This window comes from Triturus cristatus, chromosome 8 (assembly GCF_964204655.1).
Source record: "Triturus cristatus chromosome 8, aTriCri1.1, whole genome shotgun sequence".
Lineage (NCBI taxonomy): Eukaryota > Metazoa > Chordata > Amphibia > Caudata > Salamandridae > Triturus > Triturus cristatus.
Genome location: NC_140591.1, coordinates 280,147,141 through 280,174,680, shown reverse-complemented (window position 1 = coordinate 280,174,680; position 27,540 = coordinate 280,147,141). Strand labels below are relative to the sequence as shown.

Below are 27,540 nucleotides of genomic sequence, written 5' to 3'. Positions count from 1 at the left end.
CCCGCAATGCACATGCCAGTGGTTCAGCCACTAAAGCATGTAAGACAGGTGACAGCGGGCAGCCCTGCCTCATGCCTCTGGATACCGCGATAGGGTCTGTAACTAAATCGCCTATTTTGATACGAGCCGTGGGGGAATTATAAAGTACCCCGATCAGTTGGAGAAAGACTGGGCCCAATCCCATCCTAGCCAGAACCTGTCTCATGAAGGGCCATTCGACAGAATCGAAGGCCTTCTCCATGTCAAGGAAGACCGCGACTGCTTTAGAGTCAGGGTTGGTATGTTGAATGGTGCCGAACACCATGGGGAGGTTATAGGTAAGGTTCCTGTCCGTAATAAACACCGCCTGTTCTGGGGCCACTAGCACTGGAGCCAGAGGCATGAGTCTATTAGCGAGTATCTTAGCGAAAAGTTTGGTATCAACATTAAGCAGGGAGAGCGGGCGATAGGACCCACACTCGTCTAAGGGTTTACCTGGTTTAGGAATGGTAACAATTATCGCCTCTCTCATCGTTGGTGGCATTGTGCCCGACATGCACATGTCATCAAAAAGCACTGAGAGATGCTGGAGCAGTAGATAAAGAAAGCTTTTATAAAAGCCGACTATGAGGCCATCCGAACCTGGAGCGCTTGTGGCTTTCATACCAGCCAGGGCCAGTAAAATGTCCTCCTTTTCTATGGGTCGTATAGGAAACTCCCAGTGGGTGTTGGTGAGAAATGGTAATTTAATATGCTCGAGATAGGCAAGGATTAATTCCTCCGTGCCGGACGATCGCGCCGTGTACAATTCTGCGCAGAATTGCCTGAACCTAGCCGCAATATCCACCTCATCTGTTAGTATCTCACCCTCTGCCGACTTAAGTTCAGTGACAAGCGTTTTGCCGCGCTTAGCCTTCAATATCTGCGCTAATACCGAACCCGGCCTGTCCCCCTCCCCATATACTCGTGCCGTGGCATATTTGCCTAGATGCTTGATTTCACGGTCAGCTGCGTCATGATATTCACCCAGCAGTTCTTTGATTTCACTTGATATTGCCTCATCGTAACACAGCTGTTGGCGTGTTTCCAAGTCACCCAGTTTCCGCTTGAGATCGGCCAATCTCTGTCGGATAGAGCGCAGAACACCCGAGTGCTTAGTCATAGCCACACCCCGGATGTAGACCTTGAAGGTCTCCCATATGACCTGGAAGCTATCCACGGACCCCACATTTATGTTGAAAAAAGTTTCAATAGCTTCTGCCATGTCTTCTGTAAAGACAGGGTCTAGCAATGAATAAGGCGGAAACCGCCAAGTAAATGGCAGAACAGTCTTCTTTGGTATATTAAGTACCAGCAAAAGAGGAGAATGATCCAATAGTGTACGAGGGAGTACAAAGCATTCCAGAGCGTGACCCATAAGAGATGAGGAAATCAACCAGTAATCAATACGTGTGTGCAAATTATGGTAAGTAGAGTAATGTGTGTAACCTCCCCTATTCGGAAATCTCATTCGCCATACATCGCAAAGATCCATGCCAAGCATCGCACTCTCAAGTGCCCTGGCCGCCGCGGAAGTGCGCCTCATCGGTCCCCCCGATCTGTCCAGATTAGGGTTCCTGACTAGATTAAAATCTTGACCCCAAAGATACCTCGCCTCCGGGTACTTATGGACAATGCTAGCAAGGGTATGGAAAAACCCTGGGCAATCGTAGTTAGGGCCATAGACATTAACTACAATGAGATCAACTCCCTTCTCTTGACACCTGGAGATCACAAAACGGCCATCTCTGTCTAAGTCCAATTGGACCATTGTAAATGCCGACCTAGGATTAACCCATGTCAGCACCCCTCTGGCAAGTGTGGTGAAATCTGATATTGCAATGTTGTCCCTCAGTCCTTTGCTGCTGGTAGATGTGTCTCCTGAATCACGGCCAAGTCGAAATTCTGTCTATTGAAACAGTTCAGCACTATTAAGTCCCCGTACATTCCACATAAGTGCACGAAGGGAACCTATGGCCGCTAACGTGTTAGCCTCACCGCCTCCCCCAGTCGTATGCAGTTGAACAAATTATGTATTCCGACCTGTGCAACAAAGTCAAAATAAACTCATATTGAACATACCGACGTAGAGCTTAAAACTTATGCAACATCGAAACTTCCCTGTTCATCTATCCACCCCCCCACCCACAACAGACCTCCCCTAACTCGGTCGTGACTCATCCCCTAGAGCTCCCAATCTCCCCCCACAACAGACAAATATCCACTCCCTTTTGTGTTTTACTCACGGGCGGATGTTGCTCGTCCTACTATGGATAACAATTAAAAATATTATACAGTTTCACAGTCTCAATATACTTAGGCCTTAACTTTCAAGTGGCCCAAGACAGGTAGGAGCCCCTTCATGCCCAGATCCCAGCAGTCCGTGGAGCTATGCCAACAACTGGTAGAAAATCAGGCACGGTTGCGAGCAAAGCCGCATGGCCCCGCCCCGGCCACTATCTGCCATCGCCAACTCTGAGTGTCCAGGCCGATGACCGCCTCCTCTGCGACGAGATGCATCACAGGCCGCACCAATGTTCCCCCCCACCCACTGGCAAGAATGGGTAGTTACAACCCACAGTCAGCAACTGCATGATCATTCACAAAGCCGCCCCCCCCACAGCGCCCCAGACGCATGACCATACTTATCATCTGGCTGCCAAGTGACTTCATCAGTCTTGTTCCTCTAGAGATCCTCCAGTTGCCTCAGAAAGCAGGTGTCGGTCCGGGCTGTGGAGTCGCTCCTTGGACCAGTCCTTTAGGGCCTTCTGCAAGGCCTTTGGGTCTGTAAAGATGTGGGAACGGCCCTGTCTGTTGACTCAGAGCTTTGTTGGGTACAGCATTGCGTTGTCTATGCCCATGTCTCGAAGTTCTTTTTTCATGGGGGCAAAGTGTCGAAGCGCTTCCTGCACTTGTATAGTAAAATCCGGGAACAATGATATCTCAGAGCCTTCATAAGTCAATTACCTTTTTTCCCTCGCCAGTTTCAGAGCTGCATCCCTGTCTCGGTAATTGAGTAGTTTTGCAATAATCGGTCGTGGACGTGCCCCCGGGGATGGGCGTGGCCCCAGGGAGCGGTGTGCTCTCTCCACCACGAACATGGCGGAGAAGACACCCTCCCAAAGCAGCATGACCAACAACTTCTCAATAAAGTGTTCCATGTTACCAGTGGGGTGGACTCCGGAAGGCCTGTGATTCTCAGGTTACAGCAACAAGAACGAGCTTCCAAGTGTTCCGTCTTATCTTGGAGGACGCGCAGGACTCTCCCCAGTTGCTTATGGTCAGTGTCCAATGTAGTGTACGCTTCCTCCACCTCCGTGAGCCTCCACTCTGACATGTCTAACCGTTCTGCATGCTTATCTAAGCACTCCACCATTCTGTCCATCCGGTAGGAGAGGGCATCCATCTTCGTGCCAAAGAGGTGATTCCGGTTTGCAAGCTTTTTTCCATGGCCACCAACAACTCCCGTATATCCGGGCTAGGGACCTCGGACGCGGGGGTGGGCAGAACTCCTCCAGCCCCATTCGTGAAGGCATCGTGTGATTTCTATCACTTCTGTTCGAATGAGAGCTTGGGTCGAGCTCTGTCCACTCTGCCCATTTCGATACTCAGCTGGGCCAGTCAGGCAGAACCCCCCAACCCACCAGCCCTGAAGCACCGCACTCCAGATGCCAGCCGGGGTTCAATGGCACTGCGAACGTCACCAATCTGTGCCACCGAGCAGTCTTCCTATGGAGCGAGGTCCCCCGCAGAGTGATACCATCGACCCGTGTCCCTGTGCTTGCGCCAGCCGGTGGATACTCACTGTAGCGCACAGGGTGTCTCCCTGATTCGGTGTGTCCAGGAACGCGCAACCAGGCCAGGCCCCAGCTATCAGGCTATAGCATCACCACACCTCACCGGGTGTACACCGCAGCGTTTCAGGCCGCCCGATCCAACATCGCAGTATCTCCAGCACCCGCACCGTGTGAGGCTATACGTAACTCAAAAGCGCTGATCCCAAGGGTTGAGGCCACAGATGGCGGAAAAGACTGTACCTCCTGAGGTGCTCTTCACCACTACGATCTCACCTCTCTCATGTATGACACGCACACTGGTATAGCTGTCTCAAGGCCAGGGTCGCCAACCCACCGCGGCTCCTCGGTAGCGAGCTCCTCAATCTGCACGCAGCAGGAATCCCTTTGGTGGGGGTCCCCCCCAGTCCTGCCACACTCCGGATCGGCGATAACAGGGCTCGTCCACCCCCTCGTCTCAAGAAGGCGCCCAACGCGCTCCGCACTTGCGCTATAAAATAGTGGCCCCAGGGGGGCTAAGAGTCACTCAGCCGCTCGGGCCGGTTCGCTGCTCTGCTCCGGGCACCAATTCCAGCCCACTCACCCCACGGGCTCAGCACTCACGCCCAGGCACTGGGGTAGGGGACCTCACCACTTCGGCGCTGATGGTATGTATGAGTCCATTAACGGCTGCCGGGGATCGGCCAGCCAGTAACAGGTGACCACGGGCCCCCCACCTCTCTCCACACAATGTGCTGTGCACAGTTTGCTCCCCAGGGACACCACGCTGACTCCAGGTGCGCAGGATCCGCAGGCCAAGCAGTTTGCACCAGGGTGTGAGGCACCAAATCAACTCCCAGCTACACAGCAGCACGCCGCACACCTGCTGCCGCTGCTTCATCCCACCACAGCTCGGGGATCCGGGCCTAGCAAGGCAGGTAACTTCCAGGCCACGCAGCTCCTCCGTACGCGGCCAGAAAGGAACCGGAGTTCGATCACTGAGCTCCCGGCGTCTTCAGACAGGCAGGCCTCGGTGATTTAAGAATGGGGCGCTGTGAGAACGTCGGATAAATTGCAGATAGTGTGACAAGGACATAGAGCTAAGGGCTCAAGCGGCCATCTTGGTTGTGAGCAAGCTCCGCCCCCCTACCCCCTTTATTTTTGATGCTGTGCTGTGTTTCGTTTTTGCTAACTTAGATGCTTTGGGCACTTTGCCACTGCTGATCAGTGTCAAAGTGCAAGTGCTCCCTGTGTAAACTGTGATTACCATTGGTTCTCCCTGATTGGCATATTTGGTTTACTGTTAAGTCCCTAGTAAAGTGCACTGAAGTGTGCCAGGGCCTCTAAATCAAATACTAATAGTGGGCCTGCAGCACTGATTGTGCCACCCACATGAGTAGCCCTGAAAAGGTAAACTCAAACCTGCCACTGCAGTGTCTGTGTGCAGTTTGCTAACTGCCATGTCGACTTGGCAAGTGCACCCACCTTCCAGGCCCTAACCTTCCCTGTTCGTACATGTAAGGCACCCCTATGGTAGGCCCAAGGTACCCCCCTGGTAAGGGTGCAGTGTATGTGAAAGGTAGGTCATGTACTGGTGTGTGTGACATGTCCTGATAGTGAAATACTGGTGATTTGTTTTTCATTATTGAAAGGCTATCTTGCCCATAGGATAGAATGGGAAATGCTTTGTAACATCTTACAAGCATACATTCCCATTAGGACAAGACAGAGAAATAAAGTTTAGGCTCTCTGAACTCAGAATCTAATAACACATCTTTTAGTAAAGATGGTTTTTAAATTGTGGGCTTGAAAATGCCACTTTTGGACTGACTGATTGCAGCGGCAACGCAGGGCGGATGCCTGCTTGCCCTCCACCGCATTACCGATTCCTCCTATACTTCTAGAATTTCAACTCCTGGGCCCACTCTGATTCTACCGCCAGGCCACATTTGATGCTTAGGTAGCCAGGACTCTGCCTGGTTCACCCTGGTCTGTCATTGTCCTCCCCCTGTCCTGTCCTGATGAAGACCCAGCATGACTACCCAATAGAGCACACTATGGGTTGAAACGTCGACGACCACTCAAAGCCCAGATTGACCAAGGCTCTGCATAACAAAAGGAACATTATTAGCCAGCAAAGCCATTGGATTTTTACTGTTATCTGGCCTATCCCTCGCATGTACATAAACTTTGACCACTCTGTATATATTGCACACTTGTTGAGCACTGAGCACATATGTCACATGATCACCATTTATGTGTAAATGTTTCACCACATGTTGACAGCCTTGATTCACGTCTTTATTGTTGGAAAAGTTTTTTCATTGTCTAGGCGGTTGAGATACTAAATTTAAAAATTGGGATACATATGTGACAGTAAGTGCGCTGACAAAGTAACTGATAGAACCCGACAGAACCACTCTTTGTTTACTAATATATATCCAGGTTCTGAGGGACACAGGGTCACCCCTTTTTTGTTAAACTACTTTTAGAAAGTAGGCATTTTCTTGTTTAACAATTCTGTGTGCCTCTGCCTGTTTGTGTATTGACTGTCTGGTTTTGGAGTGACAGAGGCTGGGGATCTGCATTCACTGTAGACAGCCACTGGGAGTTGAGGTGTGCCTGGCCCTTTCTGGATGACTCAGAGCTGGGCTGAATAGACCCTGGCTGAATTTAGAGTAGTGGGAGGAGATTCCTTGCACCTGAATAGGGCCTGTCTCACTTGTTGTCTCCACCCCCTGCGGTCATACCACACCAGTGACGACAGAACTGGTTTGGACTGGGCCCAGAGGCCCTTGCACCAAGAGAACAAAGACATTTTGAGGTATAAGTACTAGACCTAAAAGCCCATACCTTTAGACTTCTTCTGTAACCTTTGCCAAGGAGAAGAAATGAAGAAACTGGAGGAGGAGTACTGGCCCTTTGCTGCATGCTAACTGGGGTTGGCCTACAGTAGCTGATTCTGCCAAGGAAAAGACAAGACCTTTGCTGTGTGCTATGTCCCCTCCTGCTTGAGGAAGATCTCCAATGGCTTGAGTAGAATTTGCCTCCTGTTTTGAAGTCTCAGGGATACAAACTTCACCCCCAGCTCCCTTGAACTTCCTTGCTGGGAGTTCTGACCTGCTAAGAGGTACCTGTGACTGTGTTGGGCACCTGGAGGTTGTTCCTGCTGTTGGGAGCTGGAAAAGCAACGCAACTACAAGAAAATCGACACATGCTCCAAGTTTGTTCCAAATTTTGCATGTGTTTATTCTCCCCTCAGGTTGCTGCTCAAGAAAGGAACTCAATTGTCATGGTCTGATGATTGTTCTTCTGCTTTTAACTCCATTAAGAGTGTAATTAGTCGCATGCCTACGTTGGGGCATTTTGATGCTTGCAAGAAAACTATACTGTCCACCAATGCCAGCATGCTTGGTTTAGGGGCAGTCCTGTTGCAGGTTGTGAATGGTGAGACCAGGATTGTTGCTTTCGCTTCTCGCTCACTCAGGGGTGCTAAGGAGCGCTACTCTGTGATTGAGCGTGAGGCGTTGGTGGTCTTCTGGCCTATCCGTCAGTTCAAGTTCTATCTTTGGGGTTTACCTGTGGTTGTCAGGACTGATCATCATCCTATGTGCCAAATTTTCACTTGCAGGGTGGTTGACAATCTTTCTCCCAGAATCAAACATTGGATGGAAGGGTTGTCTGAATTTAATTTTGTGGTGTAGTATGTGCCTGGACCGAAGAATGCCGTTGCTGATTGGCTTTCCAGGTTACCTTTGGATCAATCTGGTGTGGAGGTAGAGAATTCTCTCTCGCCTGTGGAAGTTCCATCTGAGCCTGGTCAAAGTTGGGTTTAGATATCGCTGGACCCTTTGATTTGTTTGCCCGTGATGAGCGCTATGTGATGTTGTTGGTGGATTACACCTCTAAGTGGGTGGTCACCAAATGTGTGGCTGTTGTCAACACTAGAGCTGTTATTGAATTCCTCTCTGAGGAGTTTTACAGGGAAGGTGTTCCCAAGCATCTCATCACTGATAACGGGGTCCAATTTGTCTCACATGAGATGAGCACATTTCTAAAAGAATTATCTATCACTCACTTTAAGACGGCATTGTAATTGCCACAAGCTAATGGTCTGGCTGAAAGCATGAATAAGTTGGTCAAGTGTTGTGCTCAGAGAAACATGGTGGGCTCACCATAATACCCCCAATTGTTTGACTTTGGTTTCTCCTTTTTCAATTCTGAGAGGTAGGAAACCTCATGACAAGTTGAGTCCTGCCTGGTTGAAGTTGGATGTGAATGCTGTAAAAATGGATGAACAGGTTGCTTCTAGACAAAGACTTCACCAGGAGAAATACAAGGGGAGGTTTGATCTAAAGAACTCCTCTCTTCTCAACCGTTGGTGTGTGGTGATGAAGTGTTGATCAGGAATCCTGTTTTTTTGAAGAAAGGTTGTTCACGGTTTATGGGACCCTTTATCATTAAAGAAGTCAGGAAGAATATTGTCGTGTTGGGTTCTGGTGATGTGTGGAGCATGTCCAGGTTAGTCAAATGGCAACCTGGTTCTAATGTTCGTGGACGTGAATAAGGTTTTGATTCTTTAAGTGTGTCTGGGCTCTCTGGGCTATGTGATAGTCCTGGTTCTGCGTGTGATGATTCTGTTTCTAATGCGCCTATTTTGGGGAGTTCACAGAGGTTGAGATTCAGGCCGACCTGGCATCATGACTATGAAATGTTCTAGACACTGTGACTGCAATACTTTTGTTTCTCACTGCAGTTTTATTCTTCACTTTCTGTAACTTTGCAATATTTTCTTGTTCAATTATATGGGAGGAAGATGTGTTGTGGTTTTTGCTTACCTCTTTTTTCCCTTTTTATTCCATATCCTTTTACCTTGCCTTTCTTTCTTTCTATCTCTGTTGCTGGGCTGGGACTCTGCATTCTATGTGTCATGACATGAAAACAGAATGTTCTGTTCCTAGAGTGGACCTTTGGGCAGTTGGATGTTAGCTGCTGCCTGAGCTGGTGGTCCTTCACATGTACTCCTGATAAACCTTCTCCAACTTCACTGAATGCGTAATCGACTTATCTACATGCTCTCCTTGCGGCTGTTAACCGACGCAGCACCAATGTGCGAGAAGAATCTCCACGCATCGCTGCGCCGCTGCTGAAACTGATGCAGTGCCTGTTGCCACTGCAAGAACCGACACATCGAGGGATCGCGGCTGAAGAAACCAATGCAGCGCCACTCGACGCCACCGCATCGATCACCGATGCATCCAGTATTTTCACGCATTGTACGTGTGCGGCACGTTTTCCCGGTGCATCACCCTCATACCAGAACCATCTTGGAATCGATGCGTTACTTCCCCCTACAGACCGAATTCGATGCATCACTTCTGCGTGCAGCAGAACTGTCGTATCGCCTCCCCAGGGTCTCAGGGACTGATGCATCTCTATGTTTTACGACGCTTCCCATCTCCGTGGCTGTTTGGCCTTGTGAATTTCATACCAACTACAGGTACTTTGAGAGAAATCACGCATCCATAGTTTTTTGAAACCTTTTTAAAGTGGTATTCTTATTACATGTATATTGGATTTTTGTTGTTTTGAGTTTGTTGAGTTTAGATAAAGATACTTTATTTTGGTGTGGTGTCCATTTGTGTTGTTATCACTGTATTAATGTGTGTTTTGAGTACAAATACTTTACACTTTATTACCCCCATTTCTAACTTTCATTATTCCAATGTTCAGTCAAAGATGAGAGGTTTGGAATCATTTCAAAGCTTTATTTCCCATTAAGAAATTAGTAATTGTTTTTGTCGTTTTTATTGAGATTAGTAAAATTACAAAAATATCAAGAAAGGTTTTGTCAGAGTCAGCATAAAATAGACAGCTTGTTCCACAAAGGAAATAGTCCCTCTTTTAATCTAATGTCCTAACCAAAATAAGAACCCAAAAAGAATTATTTTGGAAAAGAGCAAGATTCTGGAGCTTGTAGTTAGTGAAAAGAATAAACTCCCCATAAAGAACAGTTCTGGAAAATTCTGCAGCGTTAACCCTACAAGTTGCAGTAGCAACTTGTTATAAATCAAAAGAGATTAATCACAGCAGTAGATATGATCAGCACGAGGAGAACATCTCCCCATAAAGCTCAGGATAAAAGGAAAACGCTGTTAGCAGTAGCACACAGCAATTCGGGCAAGAATAAGGTAAAACAATGCATAAAGCACCGAGGGTAAGATATCATAAAGGCATTAAGAGATATACGGCATAAGTGGATTCTTTCTAACTAGGAACACGTATAGATGAAAACACAAAACATTATCGCAACATTCAGCACGGTTAAGTCATTATTGTCCAATGGAAATGGGTATTCCAATGGCTTGTCATCTCTCCTCTCATTTCCCATGGTAAGCATTCATTCCGGTGAGCAGTTGTCTAAAAGTTTCTAAATGTCTTGCACTAGATACATGAGGGTACGTTCTCATGAGAACCTTTGCAGGCCTATTCTGTTAGCTGTCGTCAGTATTCCTTTGTGTGGACAAAGAGCTAGTCTAAAGCAATTAAACATTTCTATCAGTAAAGTCTTGATTAGACCATGCAAAACAATATCTTCAGTAAGCTTAACATTATTAATACTCTATTCATTATAAAATATAGCAAATTAAATTTTTTAGAGAAATAAGGAAATCATATGGTGTGGGCAAGCAAATATATACATTTCTCTTAGAGCAGCACATTTTAAAGTGGTGAACGATTTTGTAGTCCGATGATTAGGTCTGCAGTTTCTAGAAGGCATTTTATTTAAATGTCAAACAAAAGTCAAAAAATGTTTTCAGGCCCGGTCCTAGAAGCACTTTAGGTATGAGGGCTTACTACTTTGTTTAAGCTACAGGTTTGTTTTACATGTTCAAGAAAGCATCTTCTGGGAGGAGCCTAGCGCGCAACCAAGATGGCCGCGTAGGTGCGAGGCTCCCGAGGACCACCAAGACCTCCTGAATTAATCCTGGCTATATCCTGTCCTTGTTGAGGGGACTGCATCGGTGAACCCGAGCTGAGGCGCCATCCGTTTTTCCTTTTCGAATCGGACCCCGGACACCGGTGGGAGCACCGATTGAAGGTTGCGGCCTTCTCCGCGCTGGCCCCCCGGATTGGAGTAGTGGGGCGATCCGGGGACAAAGCGAACAACAGCGGCGGGCAGGGCTGGGCGACTCGCGTACCCCGTGCTTTCACTTTCGCTTTTGCGCTCTCCTTGCCCTCAAGCGAGGTAGGGTTGCGGAGCGGGGTGCGGTGGTGTGGCCTTGTCCAGGTGCCCGGCTGACCCGCCGGCCGTGAGTCGTCCTGCGGCCCAGTGGTCGCCCTCCCCCCCCCCGGAACCCGTGAACTGGTTTATCGGCCCTTTCGAGGAGATTGGCGCGACGGTGGGAGAGCAGGCATGTCCACCAAACAAGATGGCGACCGGGCGAAGGTGAAGACGACCCGCCGCGGCCCGGCGCCTCAATCCAACAGTATGGACCGCTACACCCTCCAGAAGGGATCTCCGGAGACATCGCGCACATCCCCGGCGGGCCCGACGGAGGCATCTGCTCAACCGGTGGATCTGACCCTCCGGGACGTCATGGGCGCCATCGCAGAGATGAAGGCCTCAGTGGACCAGCGCTTCGACACCCTAGCGCAAAAGATAGACTCGGTCCTGGTGGATGTTAGCCTTGTGAGGGCTGACTTGTCCAAAACCAACGACCGGGTCGATTCCCTGGCCCACACCACAACGAGCCTCACGACGGACGTGGTGGCCCTCCAAAAGGAGGTGCGCCGGCTTGGCCAGGCGAGCGCCCTGATGGACCGGCGACTGGAGGATTCCGAGGGTCGGGCCCGGAGGAATAACGTTCGCATTGTGGGAGTGCCGGAGGGACGAGAGGCGGAGGCGGCAGATCTTTTTGTGGAAGAATTGATCCTTACCCATCTCCAGCCCCGGGGGCTGAGTAAGCTTTTTGCGGTGGAACGTGCTCACCGGGTCCCTGGGGGCAGACCTAAGGCCGGTGCCCCGCCGCGGCCTCTCATTGCCCGGATTTTTAATTTCCGGGACAGAGACGCTATCCTGCAGACCTCCAGGCAACAGGGACCGGTCAAGCTTGATAACATGGATGTGCATTTCTACCCAGACTTTACTCCGGCGGTCCAAAAACTGAGACTGAGTTTTCTTGGAGTTAAACGTCGCCTACGGGACCTGAACCTTAAGTACTCAATGCTTTTTCCAGCTAAGCTAAGGGTGGAGGTGGATGGGCGCACGCACTTTTTTGACCGACCCGAGGCGGCTGGGGACTGGTTGGACACTCTGCCTGGAGATCGGGGCCGGGGGGGTGGGGGGGGTGCGGTTGGCGGGGAGGGCCCGCCGGATCAGAACTGAGGGGTGAAGAATAGGCCTTGCTCTGGACAACATTCCTTTACCATTTTCTGATCGTTTATGTTCCCCTCCGATGGAGGTCGGGTGGGGTCTGTTGGGGGCTTCCCTCCTCCTCTGGGGGACTAGTTAGTTTTTCATCTATGGGGCGACAGGCACACTGCACTTTGGGGGGGCTGTCTGGGCTCATGCAGGGGTGCAGGGAGGGGGGAGTTCTGTTGGGATGGGGGGGTGGGGGGGGTGTGTTGTTTGTTTGCACCGCAAGGCAAGCCCTTTACTGTATTGTTGCTCTCGAGATGCTCTGTGGGGGACGACTGATTGCTCCTACGTATGATGGGGGGTAGGGATTTGACTGTGTTGTCATGGAATGTTAACGGCCTGGGGGACAGGATTAAGCGTGGTGTGGTCCTGCAGTACCTGAAACGTATCTCACCAGATGTTATCTTCCTGCAGGAGACGCACCTTATAGGTAACTCCTTTCATGCCATGAATCGGCGAGGCTATCGTTTGGTGGCCCACTCGGGCTTCACCTCGGGCTCGCGGGGGGTGGGTATCATGATTAAGAACTCGCTCCCGTTGGAGATTGATGAGGTGCGCCATGATGAGAGGGGACGCTACACTGTTCTGGTGGGTAGAATGGAGGGTAGAGTGTTTGTTTTTATATCAGTGTACGTTCCGCCTGGGTTACAATCTACTACATTTGCGGATTTGGGGCGCCTCCTCCTGGACCTCCCGGGTGGCCTGCTGGTGGTTGGGGGGGACTTTAATGCGGTAGTTTCTGGGTCTATGGATCGCCATCCCCCTAGGGACCTCCCCCGGGCACAGGCCTGGCTGTCCGGCCTTTTAGATACTCTGGGCCTGGTGGATTGCTGGCGACTAAAGCATCCCGCACAGCGGCAATACACCTTCCACTCGGGTGCCCATGGTAGCCTCTCGCGGCTTGATTACATCCTTGTCCCGGCGGCCTATGCTGGGAGGGTGGGAGAGGTGTGCCATCTGGCGCGGGGCATTTCAGATCACTCCCCAGTACTGTTACATTTCGATGTCTTCCCTAGGGGGGAGGGCAGGGTGGCTCCAATCAATGCTTGGTACTTGCGTGACCCCACTATTCGTGCCGACTTGATCAAATCCTTACAGCGATACTTTGATGAGAATGTGGGGTCTGTCCCTTCGGCCATCTCCCTGTGGGAGGCTTTTAAGGTAGTTCTCAGAGGGGAGGCCCTCTCCTTTATCTCCCATGCCCGGAGGCGCGAGCGGGAGGAGGTAACCCGGGTGGAGGCCGAAATTGCGGAGCTGGAGGGTGACCTGGGGAGCGGGGTAACAGACGCCAAGTTGCATGTTCTGCACCTCAAGCAGGCGGCCTATAGGGCCCTCGTCACGGAGGCGGCCAGGGGCCTCAGTAGAGAGCAACAGGGGCGACTGTATGATGTGGGTGATAAGGCTGGTAAATTGATTGCGTGGTTGGACAAGAGGGAGAGAGCGAGTCGTGTGGTTCCTTTGATTGAGGGGATGGATGGTGTGCCTGTCACCGAGCCGGAAGCCATTGTCTCCTGCTTCGCGGATTACTTCCGCGAGGTGTACTCCCCGGTTTCTCCCTGCTCGGAGGAAGATTCCCATGCCCTGCTTCGGGACATCGCGCTGCCCTCCCTTACGGTGGAGGACAGGGATTTGCTGGTCGCTCCTCCCACCTCGGACGAAATTGCCCTGGCTATTCGCTCGGTCGCATCCGGCAAGGCTATGGGCCCCAATGGTATCCCCATCGAGCTCTACAAGCTGCGACCGGATGTACTGGCGCCCCACCTGCGCGCCATGTTCCTGGCGGCCCACTCGCAGGGTTCCCTCCCGCCGGACCAGCGTCTGGCCACAATCGTGGTGATCCACAAGGAGGGGAGACCCCGTGAGCGGGTTACATCCTATAGGCCTATCTCGCTCTTGAACGCGGAGCCCAAAATCCTCGCCAAGGTACTGGCCAACCGGCTGGTTGGCGTGGTGGGCGATTTGGTCCACCAAGACCAATCTGGCTTTATACCCCATCGCAACACGGCTCTTAATCTGCGACGCTTGCATGGGGTGCTCGCGCGTGTCCCGTTTGTGCGGGAGCCGGCCATCTTGGCGTCCTTAGATGCCACCATGGCGTTTGACACGCTTGAATGGCCATACATCTGGGCGATGCTGGCGAAATTTGGATTTGGACCGGGATTCATTAGCTGGGTCAAATTGTTGTATTCGGGCCCATTGGCGCAGGTGGTGGTGAATGGGCGAGTCTCGGCCCCCTTCGCGCTGGGGCGGGGCACGCGTCAGGGTTGCCCCTTGTCACCGCTCCTGTTTGCATTGGCCTTGGAGCCCTTGGCGGAGTGGCTGCGGTGGCACCCCTCCATCCGTGGTCTCCGCTGGACCCCCGAGCATGAGGACCGTGTGTCCCTCTACGCCGATGATATCCTTTTGTATCTCGCCTCCCCGCGTAACTCGCTGATTGTCCTGGTTGATGTTTTGCGCTCCTTCGGTCGTAACTCAGGCCTTGTCATCAACTGGGCGAAATCCTGCGTGTATGTGCTCTCCGGGGAGGCTCCGGCCCTACCACGGGACTGCCCGATCCAGATTGCCTCCCAGGGGTTCCGGTACCTGGGTATATATATTACTCTTGACCCGGAGGCCCGCTACGAGCGGAACTTACTACCCCCCCTCCAACGCTTGCGGGAGGACGTTGCGCGCTGGCGGCGTCTTCCGCTTTCGCCGCTTGGCCGAGCGGCCTTGTTTAAGATGATGTCCTTGCCGCGCTTTCTGTATGCGCTTCAGAACACTATGGACTTGGTTCCGGCGCGCTACTTCCGTGAGGTGGAGAGCCTGCAGCGGCGCCTGTTCTGGGACGGGAGGCCGCGTATTGCTCTGGCTAAATTGACGCTTCCGTGGTACGATGGGGGGGTTGCCCTCCCGGACATTAAACGGTATTACTGGGCCTCCCAGCTAGCTGCGATTAATCATGGCCTTTACGGGCCCGCCCTGAATCCGGCATTTGAAATGGACAAGATGCTCCTGCCCGGTGGCGATTACAATCGAGCGCTCTACTCTGGCGCGCCCGACTCCCGTCTGACGGGACCGACGCGTGTCATGGTGCGTGTATGGCACGCGGCTAATGCAGCTATGGGGTGGAAGGACCGTTTGACCCGGGCGTCACCGCTATATGCGTCTGAGAGGTTGGGCTCCCTGTGGACATCGAAAGGCTTCGAGAAGTGGGACACGATCGGAATCAGCACAGTGGGAGATCTCTGGACGAGGGGGGGATTCAAAACTTTCGAGACGCTGCAGACGGAGTTTCAGCTGCAAGGCAGTGAGTACTTTCGGTACTTACAAGTTCGCCACGCGCTGGGCTCCGTCTTCCCGGATGTCGCGTCCATTCCGGAGTCTTCCCCCCTGGAGGACAGAGTGCTGGATGGCCATGTCCCAGACAGCACGATCTCCCTTATATATAAAAAACTGATCAACGACAGATCGTGCCTGCTGACTAGTCTCCGCGAGGCCTGGGTTGCCGACGGGCTGGAACTGGACGACGAGGACTGGATTTCCGCGGTGGCCTCTCCGAAGGAGGTGGCCATCCCGGCTCGCCTTCGCTTCGTCCAGCTTAAGATCCTCCACCGGGTTTACGTGACGGGGCCAAGGCTTCTACGTATGGGCTTTGTTGGTGACGGATTGTGTAAGCGTGGCTGTGGTGCCTTGGCAACTTTCATGCATATTCTGTGGGAATGCCCACAGGTGGAGCGATTCTGGCGTGGTGTGCATGAGGTCCTGCGTGTGGTAACGCGTGTTGCGCTGTCGCCTGAAGTGAGGAGATGCTTGCTGAATGTGTGGGAACCAAATGACTATTCGGTCCCGCAGACGCGGTGGGTGACTCTGGGATACATGATAGCTAAGCGTGACATTGCTCAATTGTGGGGATCCCAGAGGCCCCCGGCGGTGTCGGCCTGGAAAGAACACATGGATTGGTGTATGTTTCGTGAAAAGGTGGTGTATGTTGCGAGGGGTAAGCCTGGGGCGTGGGTGAAAATCTGGGGCCCCTGGAACGCCTATCGCGGGGGTATTTGTGAGCCGCCACTGCTACCGGCCGCCTCGCCAGCTCCGTCCCCTTAGCCGACCCCCTCCCCCAGCCGCGGGCATGTGGTTCCCCTGTCCCTGATCTATTCCCATTCCCCTCTTCCGAGTTTGGCTGCTGGTTGGGATCCCCCACTTAAGGAGCACGTGCCGTCACTTTGGATGGCGGGTTGCCTTGTGGGTGTGGTTTTTTGTGTTGTTCTGTTTTGAAAAAAGGAAACCGTATTGTGGGCTTGGAGTTATGTGGCCTGCGCTATTGATATCTCCTGCTTTACCGATCTGCGCCGCCAAGAGACTCTTACTGTAGGTATGTCATATGCTTCTGCCACTCTAGCGGCCGGCCGGATGGTTGTAGGCCCATACTTGTAACCCTTTTTAACATGTAATAAACGGTTTCAAAAAAAAAAAAAAAAAAAAAAAAAAAAAGAAAGCATCTTCTTAGTCCCCCCGAAAATCTTCAGGCGCATGGCTTAAGAGGTCCGGGCGCTGTTATGGCAGGGTGGTCCACTCAGAATAGCACTGCATAAACTGCAGAAAGGGGTTTATCATGGCAGCCTAGCAATCTCGGATATTAAGTTATACTATTGAGCCTCACAGTTACTGGGTATAAATGACTGGGTCTACGCGGACAAGGGAGAACCAGCCTACAGGGTGGACAGAGACGCAATGTCGGGGGGGAGCTGCAAATCACTTTTATATGCCAATAGGGCACACCCCGAGTGGCCTCGCCATAATGCGACTGTGGTGGCGTGCTGGAGGGAGGTGAACAGACTTCTGGGATGGCAGGGTAAATTAACTAGCATGACCCCCTGTGGGCTGGTGACCAGCTGAAAGAAGTGGCTGCACTAGGAAGTTCGAAGGGCTGGCAGACCATAGGCATTGAACGTCTGGGCGACGTGTGGAGGAACGATGCTCCTCTTCCCTTCAAAGATCTACAAGAAGAATATAGCTTGACTCTGGCTCAAAGATTTCTATATCTGAGATTCACACACGTCCCACAGAGACACATACAGCGGGGCACGACCCTTCCAGGCCATTACCCTCTGGAAGATAGACTCCTGGCAGAACCATCCCTGAAAAGGCGATTTCAACTATTTATCAAAAACTCATACATAATATGCCAGACCCCCTGGTAGCCCTCCGCGCAGCATGGATCGATGACCTAGGCAATATAGACGATAAGGAATGGACAGGGGTACTACAACGACCTAGGCAATATAGACGACGAGGAATGGACAGAGGTACTGCAAAGCCCCAGGTAAATTGCAATCCGCACAAAGATTTAGGCTGGTGCAGCTCAAGGTATTACACCATACATACTACCCATGCACACTATTATACAAATGGGGGAGGGCACAAACAGCTCTCTGCACTAGAGGTTGTCAGCGGGAGGGTTCCTTTGATCATATCTTATGGGAGTGCCCCAAAGTTACACATAATTTTGGCAAAGAGTCACGACAATAATGACAAAAGTGTCGGGAACACGGGTCCAAATGGACACCAAATGGCTCCTTCTAATGATCAGGGGAGAGATATATAGATCCATATATGTCAGTCTTTGGTTGGCACTGGCGGCAGGTCTCGCAAAACAAAATATCGCCAGAAACTGGGGCGTGCCCCAACTCCCATCACTGATTGAGTGGGAGAGAGATTTAGATTGGGGCCAGCGAGCAGAAAAGACTGTATATAAAAGTAGGGGATGTGCCAAGAAATGGGAGAGGATTTGGGCACCATAGCGCAATTACAGAAGGGCATAATGTGATCTGAAATATACATCATAGATTTAACCACTATGTAAAGTATGAGATGCCCTCTGTGTTTGCTCATTTCCAGCTTCTAAACAAAGACTCTTGTTGTGATACTGCTGTTTCTATGCCTTGGAGGACAGATGGTTCCCACCTATCTGATGAGGAACTAATGTCTCGAATTGACCTAACAATGTACATGCATATTTGCTTACAAATGTACTGTCCTTTGAGCTTGTTTAATAAAAAGATTTTTTTTTAAAAGCATCTTCCCCTATGGTTTTAAGCTGCGTGATTTATTTATCACAATTTAACGAAGCACTTTTCTAAGGTTTTCTCTATGGTTATGACAAACTTAAACACATTTTTTAATGTCAGGCACATTCGCTTCAACGTTAACCAAAGTCCATTTTTCATAAACATTTTAAGCTTTAACAACAGCACTTATGACAGCTCAAATCACATCATTTGTGACAACACTGTGCGTGGTAGAGTGCTGAGTTATATTTAATGTAGTCTTACGAGTGAGCTGACAACACTGTATTGAGGTGCGTGACTTAGAGTATTTTGAAGTAAATTATACATTTTAGTTATCACTCGAACTGTAGGTTTTCTAATGTTTGTTAGTTTAAGTAGGGTTTGCGGAGAAAGTTTAAATTATAAATTTAAGTTAAAAATATAACTTTAGAATTTCTAAAGTAAGTGTGTTTAACTTAAGTTGGGGTTGTATTGTCTTATAATCATTCTCGGAGCTGCATGAGCCTAACAGTTCCATCTCCATGGTAGCGTCTCGTGAGGAGACAGTTACTACCAGGGGAACTGACAGGCTGGCAGCTGAGGTTGGTGGTCCCACATTATAAGAAATATAGACTAAGAAACCAGTGTGTCTCTTCTTAACACTGGCGACGAGAGTGGGATTGTGGGGGACAAGCCTACCACCAACTCTCCCCTTTTTCATGAACCCACATATTGATGTCTTCTCCTCATCGAGCGTAGTCGTGTGACCAGCGAGGAGGCGACTGCCCACGTTTCCAGATGGATACACCTGCTTTTCCCTACTTCCTGTGAGTTTCCATGCTGATATTGGGCAATTGTGAGCAGTTTCTCAGTTTCCCAAAGTTTGCTTCTCCTCGCGACGGTGTAGCTGACGTTGCTCCCGTGCACTCACTCACACTCACAGATTCTGCAAGTTACTAGCGTCATCACGTGACACGCACATCACATTACGCCACGTGCGTGCCGCCATCTTGATTGTTGTCTCATATCCATGACAACCAGTATATGGCCACGGAGCTGATTTTACTGCTACAGATCTCTGATCTTCATTTACTAATCGGATGTTTATCAACTCAACACAGGTATTGTTTTCCCTGTTTTAATCAGTGACTTTTTAAAGCTTCCCATGCCTACACCGTTCTGTGACTTTCAAAAACTACCTGTAACTGCCTTGCCTTTCAAGAGTGTCTTTTCCTCACGATCTCCTCAGTTGAATTTTTGCTGCATTACCATTCTACTTTCATTTTGATTACATAGAGTTTGGTGATAATACATATTGCAGCTGCGCCTAATTGACCACGGTCCACTGAATTTTCCTTTACAAATAAGTTTCATCATGGCTGCCACTACATTGAGCCAACCACCTCCTTTTCTCTGTGAAAAAGGTGAACCACTACTACCATGGAAAAGATGGAAATTACTTTTTGACTCTTACTTGGTAGCTATTGGAGGTGAAAAATTCTTGGCTCATAGGAGACAAGCCATTCTCCTTCATAATCTTGGAGTAGAAGGGCGCAATATTTACGAGAGTATTGATGTGATTCCTGTTGGTGAGGGAGATGGTGATCCGTCTCATGTGTTTGAAATGTCCATGAAAATGTTGGAAATGTACTTTGGGCCACGCATCAATGTGGTGTTAGTGTCAGGGGAACTTAACGAATCACACAGGAGCAGAATGACGCTAACTCCCAATGCCCTTCTCAGGACCCCCCCTGCTAGGTTTGTTTTAATCCATCGCAGGTAAGTTCTGAGGGGGGAAAGGGGATTGGACAGAGAAGAGACAGCTCCAAAACACTGCCGGTCCTGCTTAATCTTCTTCTTCAGGTTGTTAGGCTAGAAACATTAAATAGTCAGATATATCGGTTACCTTGACAGACTGCTTTCCTTAATATAGATAGATATACATATAATAACTAATCTCACCAGGAAGTAGTTTTGGGCTTGCCACTCTTCTTACTTCTCTTGAGCGTTGTGTGTGTGTACCAGAGAAGCCTTCTCTCTAATCACTTGTTCTTTTCCTTGCAGGTCGTTCTATTCTAAGGTTCTCTGTCTTGATAAAGGAAAAAACAAGGTAAGTTATCTTTCTGTTCTGTAAGTATGTAATGTAGTTCGATGTTCCCTTCCTACCTATGTACTTACTGGACAAGTGATTGAGATGTTTATAATTTGTTGCCTGAAGTATGAGAACTTCAATTAAATAGAGATATAAGGACAATTGCACCTGTCTAAGATTTCTAAATGGAAGATTTGCTGATTTATGCTTCCCAGCCAATTATAGAAGGTGCCTATAATCAGTTTGGTATGACTATTTATCACAGCTCTTATGGCGGCTGCCAAGACGTGTGCAATTTAATATTTTCCTTCTCAGGGAAAAAATGTAATGAAGCGCGAACGGAAATCTCTCAGTGTTCGCACTTGTTCATTTTTTGAATTACGCAGCTCAAAAAAGAGAGGCGCGTTTAAATATTGCAGAGGAATTTCTGTAACCTTGCCGGTAGTGCGCACGAACTGAAACGTGCGCACGAGTTTAATTCCTGCAGCCTTTAGATACCGCGAGGCACAAAAGGAACAGTGCCCGCGAGTAAACTTCAAATCCAGAATGAGAAATTCGATCTAGAATAACGCAGTTCAGAGAAACAATGCTCGCGTTTTTCCCTAGTACGAATTTACAGGACGTTAAAAGTTATTTGAACTTGTCAACATTCTCTTCCTTGTCATTCTCTCAGGAAATACAATACTAAATATATTTAATTGGTTAAAGTTGAATTAATCTTCTTCACAGATTTATTTCAATCATTAGCGCAAGCAAGGCTTCAGTCAGAATTATGTTTCAACAGCTTATTGCCTGAAAACTTGGATGGGAACAGAAATAATACTTTGAAGTTGACACTAACCTTTTAATCTTGAATATTGGTAGTAACCGACAAAGCTAACCCCGCATATTCCGCCACTACCCTGACTAACTTTCGCGACGCATGAACAACAGGTGCTGCTCCAGAAGAATCTTCAGTGAAGTGCGCAGTAGAATGTTGGAGCACACCTCACCAACTGTCATTTGCAGAAAGACTAGACTGCTAAACAGCGTTATGCTGTTGCAATGTCAGGATGTTGGCAGCTATGTTGGAGTTTCTACGGTGCTAACTAGTGCTCCAACTACAGGGATTAGCTACTCTTTGAGTTTGTGAAGAGAGAATAGTAGCTACGGAGGAAATAGGAGGAGGAAACCTCCTGTGATTCCTGACAGTTAGAAAGACACAAGTTTTTCATGAGGATCCAAGAGACTAATGGGAAAATTGGGAATTATATAACTTCATTAAAAACACTTGCCCACACCTGTGAGGTTGGGGACCTTACTGACTCATTGATACGCGATCAGTTGGTCGGGTGCACTAATAGTCCTAGAGTTCAAGAAAAACTTCTGTCTAAAAACCATCTCACAAGGAAGCTATAGCTATTGTAGAGGGCATGGAAAATACCTCTAGCTGGGTTAAAGAGATGAAAGCCCACAAAGCAATAACTGACAGTGCTCCAACTCCTAGTAGCATTCACGAGTTAACCCAACGGGAGACGCCTCTAGACTCTATTGACAACATCTCTAAAAATATGCGTGAAACTAAGACCAGACCTTCCACAGATTTTTCAAAGATAGAATGCTACAGATGTGGCAGCACTAATCACTCCTCCAACCACCCTCAATGGACTTGAGGAGTCTAAATAAGTGGATATGGGTTGACCGTCAACCCCTGCCAAATTTCTCTGAGTCAATTAACATGCTTGATGGTGCCAAGGTTTTCAGCGTGTTAGACTTGTCCTCGGCTTCTCACCAGGTACCCCTCAATCCAGAGTCCAAACACTTAACATCTTTTGTGACACCACTGGGGGCTTTCCGTTTTGTCAGGATGCCGTTCGGGTTGGCCTCTGCGGCTGCCTGTTTTCAACGAATAATGAAGGTGATCCTGGGCAATATTTCCAACGTCATGTTCTTCCAGGATGACATCTTAGTCTACGGAAAGGATGAGTTGGAGCATGACAGAGTTTTGAGAATTGCCTTAAAAAGACTGGGTGACAATGGTTTGACTGTAAATAGACTAAAGTGTAAGATTGGTGTGTCTACCATCTTGTATTTCAGACATGTTATTTCTGGAGCGGGAATCCGACCAAAACTAGATCTGGCAAAAAGTATTGTTGATGCCCCAACTGACAAGGAGCAAGTGAGGTCTTTCCTTGACCTCGCTGAATTTTATTCCAAGTTTATTCAAGGTTTTGCCTCCACTGTTGAGCCCATCAGAGCCCTTCTTAGGAAAGGAATGCACTTTGCCTGGTCACCTGATTGTGCTGTAGCCTTTAATGCCATCAAGCAAGCGATTGGCAAGATGCCAACCCTAGGTCACTTTTACTCTAAAAAGAAAACTTTCCTAACCACGGATGCCAGTTTATGTGGCCTTGGGGCTGTGCTTTCCCAGATTGATGGTGGTGAAGAGAAAGTTGTTGCGTTCGCCTCTAAAGCGTTAAAAAAGGCGGAACTACAATATTCGTGTATTGAAAGGGAAGCTTTGGCCATAGTGTAGGCGGTAAAGCATTTTAACTTTTACTTGTGGGGAATTCCCTTCTCAGTAAGGTCAGACCACCACCCTTTGGTTCAAGTGTTCTCTTGTGAAGAGAGTGAAAGACTCACCCCTAGACTTAAGCATTGGAGTGAGGGGTTGGAAGATTACAATTTTCAAGTACAATATCTCCCTGGCTCTGCCAATAAGGCAGCGGATTGTCTATCAAGACTCCCCATTGACTGTTGCAATGATGTTTTGGACTGTGATGCTGTTAGTGTTTGCTGGGTGAAGGAGCCTGCCATCCAAGAGCCAGAGTGGGAACAAGCTTTTGTTGGAAGATGTGTTGCTACCTATTGTCATGGATTTTGTGGTAAAGGGTTGGCCTGACAGCAAGAGAATGAATTGATTCTGATCAATTACCCTTCTGGACCATTAGAAATGAACTTACACTGTGTCAAGGTCAACTCATGCGTGGTGAGAGAGCAATACCCCCTGAGGCCTTGAGACCTAAACTGGTGAATCTCGCTCATGAGGGACACTTAGGGAGAAATCTCACGAAGTCTCGACTACATGAGAGATATTGGTCGCCCAGGATGGATAGCCATGTTGAGAAAGTGGTCAAAGAGTGCTGTCAGTGTTCTTCCAGTGATAAATCCCAAGTCACCAGTACTGCTCCTTTGTCACCTGTTGATGTTCCACGTGAACCCTGGATCAAGCTTGGATTGGACTTTATGGGTCCCTTTGAGCTCTTAGGTCGTTCAGAGCGGTTTGTAATTCTCTTGGTGGATTACTCATCCAAGTGGGTATCCACCAAATGTGTGAGTTCTATCATCACCAGGGTGGTTATTGACTTCCTTAAAGATGAGTTTGCGTGTGAGGGCATACGTAGGTTTCTCATCATGGATAATGGTGTGCAATTCATTTTGCAGGAGATGCAAGACTTTTTGAGGGACTATGGCATCACTCATCAGAAAACTGCACTCTATGCACCGCAAGCTAATGGACTTGTGGAGCGAATGAACAGGGTGGTAAAGGCATGTGTGCAGAGGGCAATTGAAAGGAGGGTTCCTCTTAAGGGTGTCCTAAGGGATACTTGGTGGGCACACCACACTGCTCTCAATGCTGTTTTACAAAATATCTCCCTATCAGATATTGAGAGGGAGAGTTGCTTTATCCAAACTCAATCCTGGTTGGTTGCCTCTCATTGAGGGTCCAGTTCTGGGTAAAGAGGAGGTGGGTGCTAAAATGAAGTCTTATCAAGAGAAGTACAAGGAGAGATTTGACTTTAAGAATTCAACCAAAGCCACAACATGGAATGTGGGTGAGTGGATACTTATCAAAAGACCATGGTGGCATAGGAAGGGTATCACTGAGTTTATGGGCCCTTTTGTCATCACTTCTGTTTACAGGAATGTGGTCACTGTTCATAATGGTAGCAAATGGAGCATGTCACGCCTGGTGAAATTTCGGGGTGACAAATCCTTATTTCCATCATGTTCATACAACTTGCCTGGTCCGAGTTTGCCCAAGTGTATTCCACCTCCAAGTTTTCAACCGCAGGGTCCTTCTCCAAGGTCTTGTTGTCCTCCAAAACGTTATAAAGACTATGGGCCAGATGTAGGTAGCCAAATAGCGATCGGTAACGCTGAAATTAGCAGAATTCTAGCGTTACCGATCGCTATTTGGCTGTGAGCAATGTAGGTGAGTTCAAACCTACTAGCAAAATAAGGAATCGCAAAATTGTGATTCCTTATTTTGTTCTTGCATTTAAGGAATCGGGAATTGCGATTCCTTAATGCAATGTAAGTAGCACAAAAGTAAGTGCACTTTAGCCTTAAGGAATCACTAATTACCACCAACTTCAAGTTGGTGGTAATTAGCGATTGGGATTCGTTATTAAGGAATGTAAAGGAATCGCTAATATTTTAGCGATTCCTGCCTACATTCAGTTTTGCAAGTCCTTAATAGCGAATCGGTGAAATTCACTATTAAGGACTCGGCATTTCGGTTTTACCTACATCGGGCCCTATGAAATGTATTGATCTCTTTTGTGATGTTTGGAACTCTTTATGCAATGTTTTCACTTGCACATTTCCTTATTCTCATGCCTACTTTATTTTTCTTCTTCTTTCATTTCTCCTTTTCTCTCTTTCCTTTGTATTTTTAGTAATGGGGATGTGTTATAATCATTCTCAGAGCTGCATGAGCGTAACAGTTCCATCTCCATTGTAGCGTCTCGTGTGGAAACAGTTACTACCAGGGGAACTGACAGGCTGGCAGCTGTTGTTGGCGGTTCCATGTTATAAGAAATAAAGACTAAGAAACTGACCAGTGTGTCTCTTCTTAACATATAGAAAGAAGAAATAACGTTTTCCTAACTCAAACATATTCTTCTCTTCATGAATATATATACACAAAAACACATACAGACACACACAGTGTGCACATATTTATATGCATTAAAAGAATATATAAATGTGTGTGAGTGAGTGTGTGTGTGTGTGCGTGTGTGTGTGTATATATATATATATATTCACTGAAAAAACCATAGGTTTCACACACGTTATAGTTAGGAATTAGCATTTAAAAAACCTTGCAAATTCACTTAAAAAACCATAGGTTTCACACATGTTATAGTTAGCTGGACATTTCACTCGTGAAAAACCATTGAAATTCCCCCGTTATAGTTAGTGCAGGCAACTATAACTCACGCGACCGCAATCCTCCGCTGATGACGTCAGATATTACATCACTGTATTTAGACACTTATTTACCCATGTCTTCTTCCATTAATTTTTAGCTATACATATATTACAAATATTTTTTTTTCAGAAAGACACATGCGCACACGATGCGTTGTTCGTGCAGTGCGCGTACGGTGCACGCACCACGCGATTTTTCGCAAAATAAAATATTTATTTTTTTACCCTTGGGGGTCCTTCAGTGACCCCCTGACAAAGGCTAGGGGATCAGGACCTGTCCATCCTGCCCCCTTCTCACGTTTTCCCCCTTTGTTTTTCATTGCCTCAGACTGCGAGAGACAAAATGGCGGCCGACACTTCCTGATTTCGACCGATTCGAATGTTTACTGACAACCAATCAGAATTGCGCTCGCGCACATCACCGTGCGCGTACGGTATGCTTACCGTACGCGCACGGTGCGCGCCTATAGATATATATATGCTTTTAACTGCAATTTTCTCAGGAACTAATGAACAGATTTACACCAGACCTGCAAAAGGCACATCTCTGAACTGAGGACTACCTCTCTGCCAAATTTCAAGTAATTCTGTTCAGCCGTTCGGGCTGTAGCTTGGACTAAAGGTCCTATGGAAAAATGCATGGGGAAAACGCGTTTAGTGACCCCCCTTTTTCTCAGCCCCCGCTTGACGAATCCCCCCGAGACTTTCAGGGAAGGAGCGGAGCGGAGCGCCCCACCTATTTTGAAAATTTTGCTAGGATTCGTCAATCGGCGCCAAAGTTATTCCAAATAGAATGTTGCGGATTTCCTATGGAAACACGGTCCTAACCATAACTATCTACTGGCGACTGCCAGTAGATAATATATACACATATATAGATATATAGATATATATATATATTCCGATCGAAACTGCTCCCAGTTGAAGACACCACACACAACGTTCGATTTCACCTTTTATTGTATGGGAGGCAACAGCAGGCTGAGACAAGTCCTCACAGCATCTCGTAACACCATATCTGCCATAAGCGTTTCGGATGTATTTCCTTTTTCACTGGCTGGCATGTAAGGGGGAAAGGAGCAGCTTTATCAAGGTGGTTTTGAGTTAAAGTCCCGCCCCACTGGGCGTATGCTTGCTAGGCATTCTGGATAATGCAGTTCTTGGCACAATACTGTCCATAGTGGATGTCGCTTTACCTTTGCCTCCCCAATTATGATCCCGTTGGGTCGTTGTGAGGAAGAGTGTCAGCTCGCTGCTTTCGTGACGCCGCTCCAAACAGGTACGTTGTTCCGTTTTCTGTGCCTTTGAGCACACGGACCCGTTTCTTCAACAGTGGGGTGTTCCTCGTGGTCAGAGCGGACCACACAATATTCCAATCGAAACTGCTCCCAGTTGAAGACACCACACACAACATTCGATGTCACCTTTTATTGTATGGGAGTCCTCACAGCATCTCGTAACACCATATCTGCCATACGCGTTTCGGATGTATTTCCTATATTTCAAATGTATTTATTGGTTGGGGGCTACTCCAGAAAGCCTCCTTTGAAAAAAGTTGTAAAATCTTTTTGGGGTATTTGGGGCCAAACCACCCAAACACCCTTTTTTTAATCCCATACCTGCCTTTACAGCTGCCTGAGCTTTGAACCTAAAAACCCTGTACTGTGCCTTACCCATCACTGAACTTTAAAACACCCATACTACCCTGTAATTCCTAACCATCCCTGATCCCCTAAAACCTCTTACCCCTACAAACCCCTGTAACATGCAAACATGTGGCTACCTCTTACCCTTACCTATCCCTGAACCCTAATAATCCCTTGCTAGCCTTTACTCTTTCCCATTCCTGAACTAAAATCCCCTTACTACCCTTACCCAAAACCATCCCTGATCCCTTAAAACTCCTTATTACCCCTTACCTCTACCCATCCCTGAAAGCTAAAAACCCTTACTACTTCTTACCCCTAAACATCCCTAATAATTAAAACATTCTTACTACCCCTTACCCTT

The 27,540-nt window shown here is 48.4% G+C and overlaps 1 protein-coding gene across 1 annotated transcript in view; it reads left to right on the top strand.

Moving 5' to 3' along the window:
- Positions 1-1,269: 1,269 nt before the first annotated feature.
- Positions 1,270-27,540, top strand: part of LOC146801981 (uncharacterized) — a 114,810-nt gene continuing 88,539 nt past the window's right edge. The window contains exons 1-2 of the mRNA XM_085623723.1: positions 1,270-1,292; positions 20,307-20,352. Coding sequence (XP_085479849.1) covers positions 1,270-1,292; positions 20,307-20,352 — 69 coding nt within the window. The remainder of the gene's footprint in view (positions 1,293-20,306; positions 20,353-27,540) is intronic.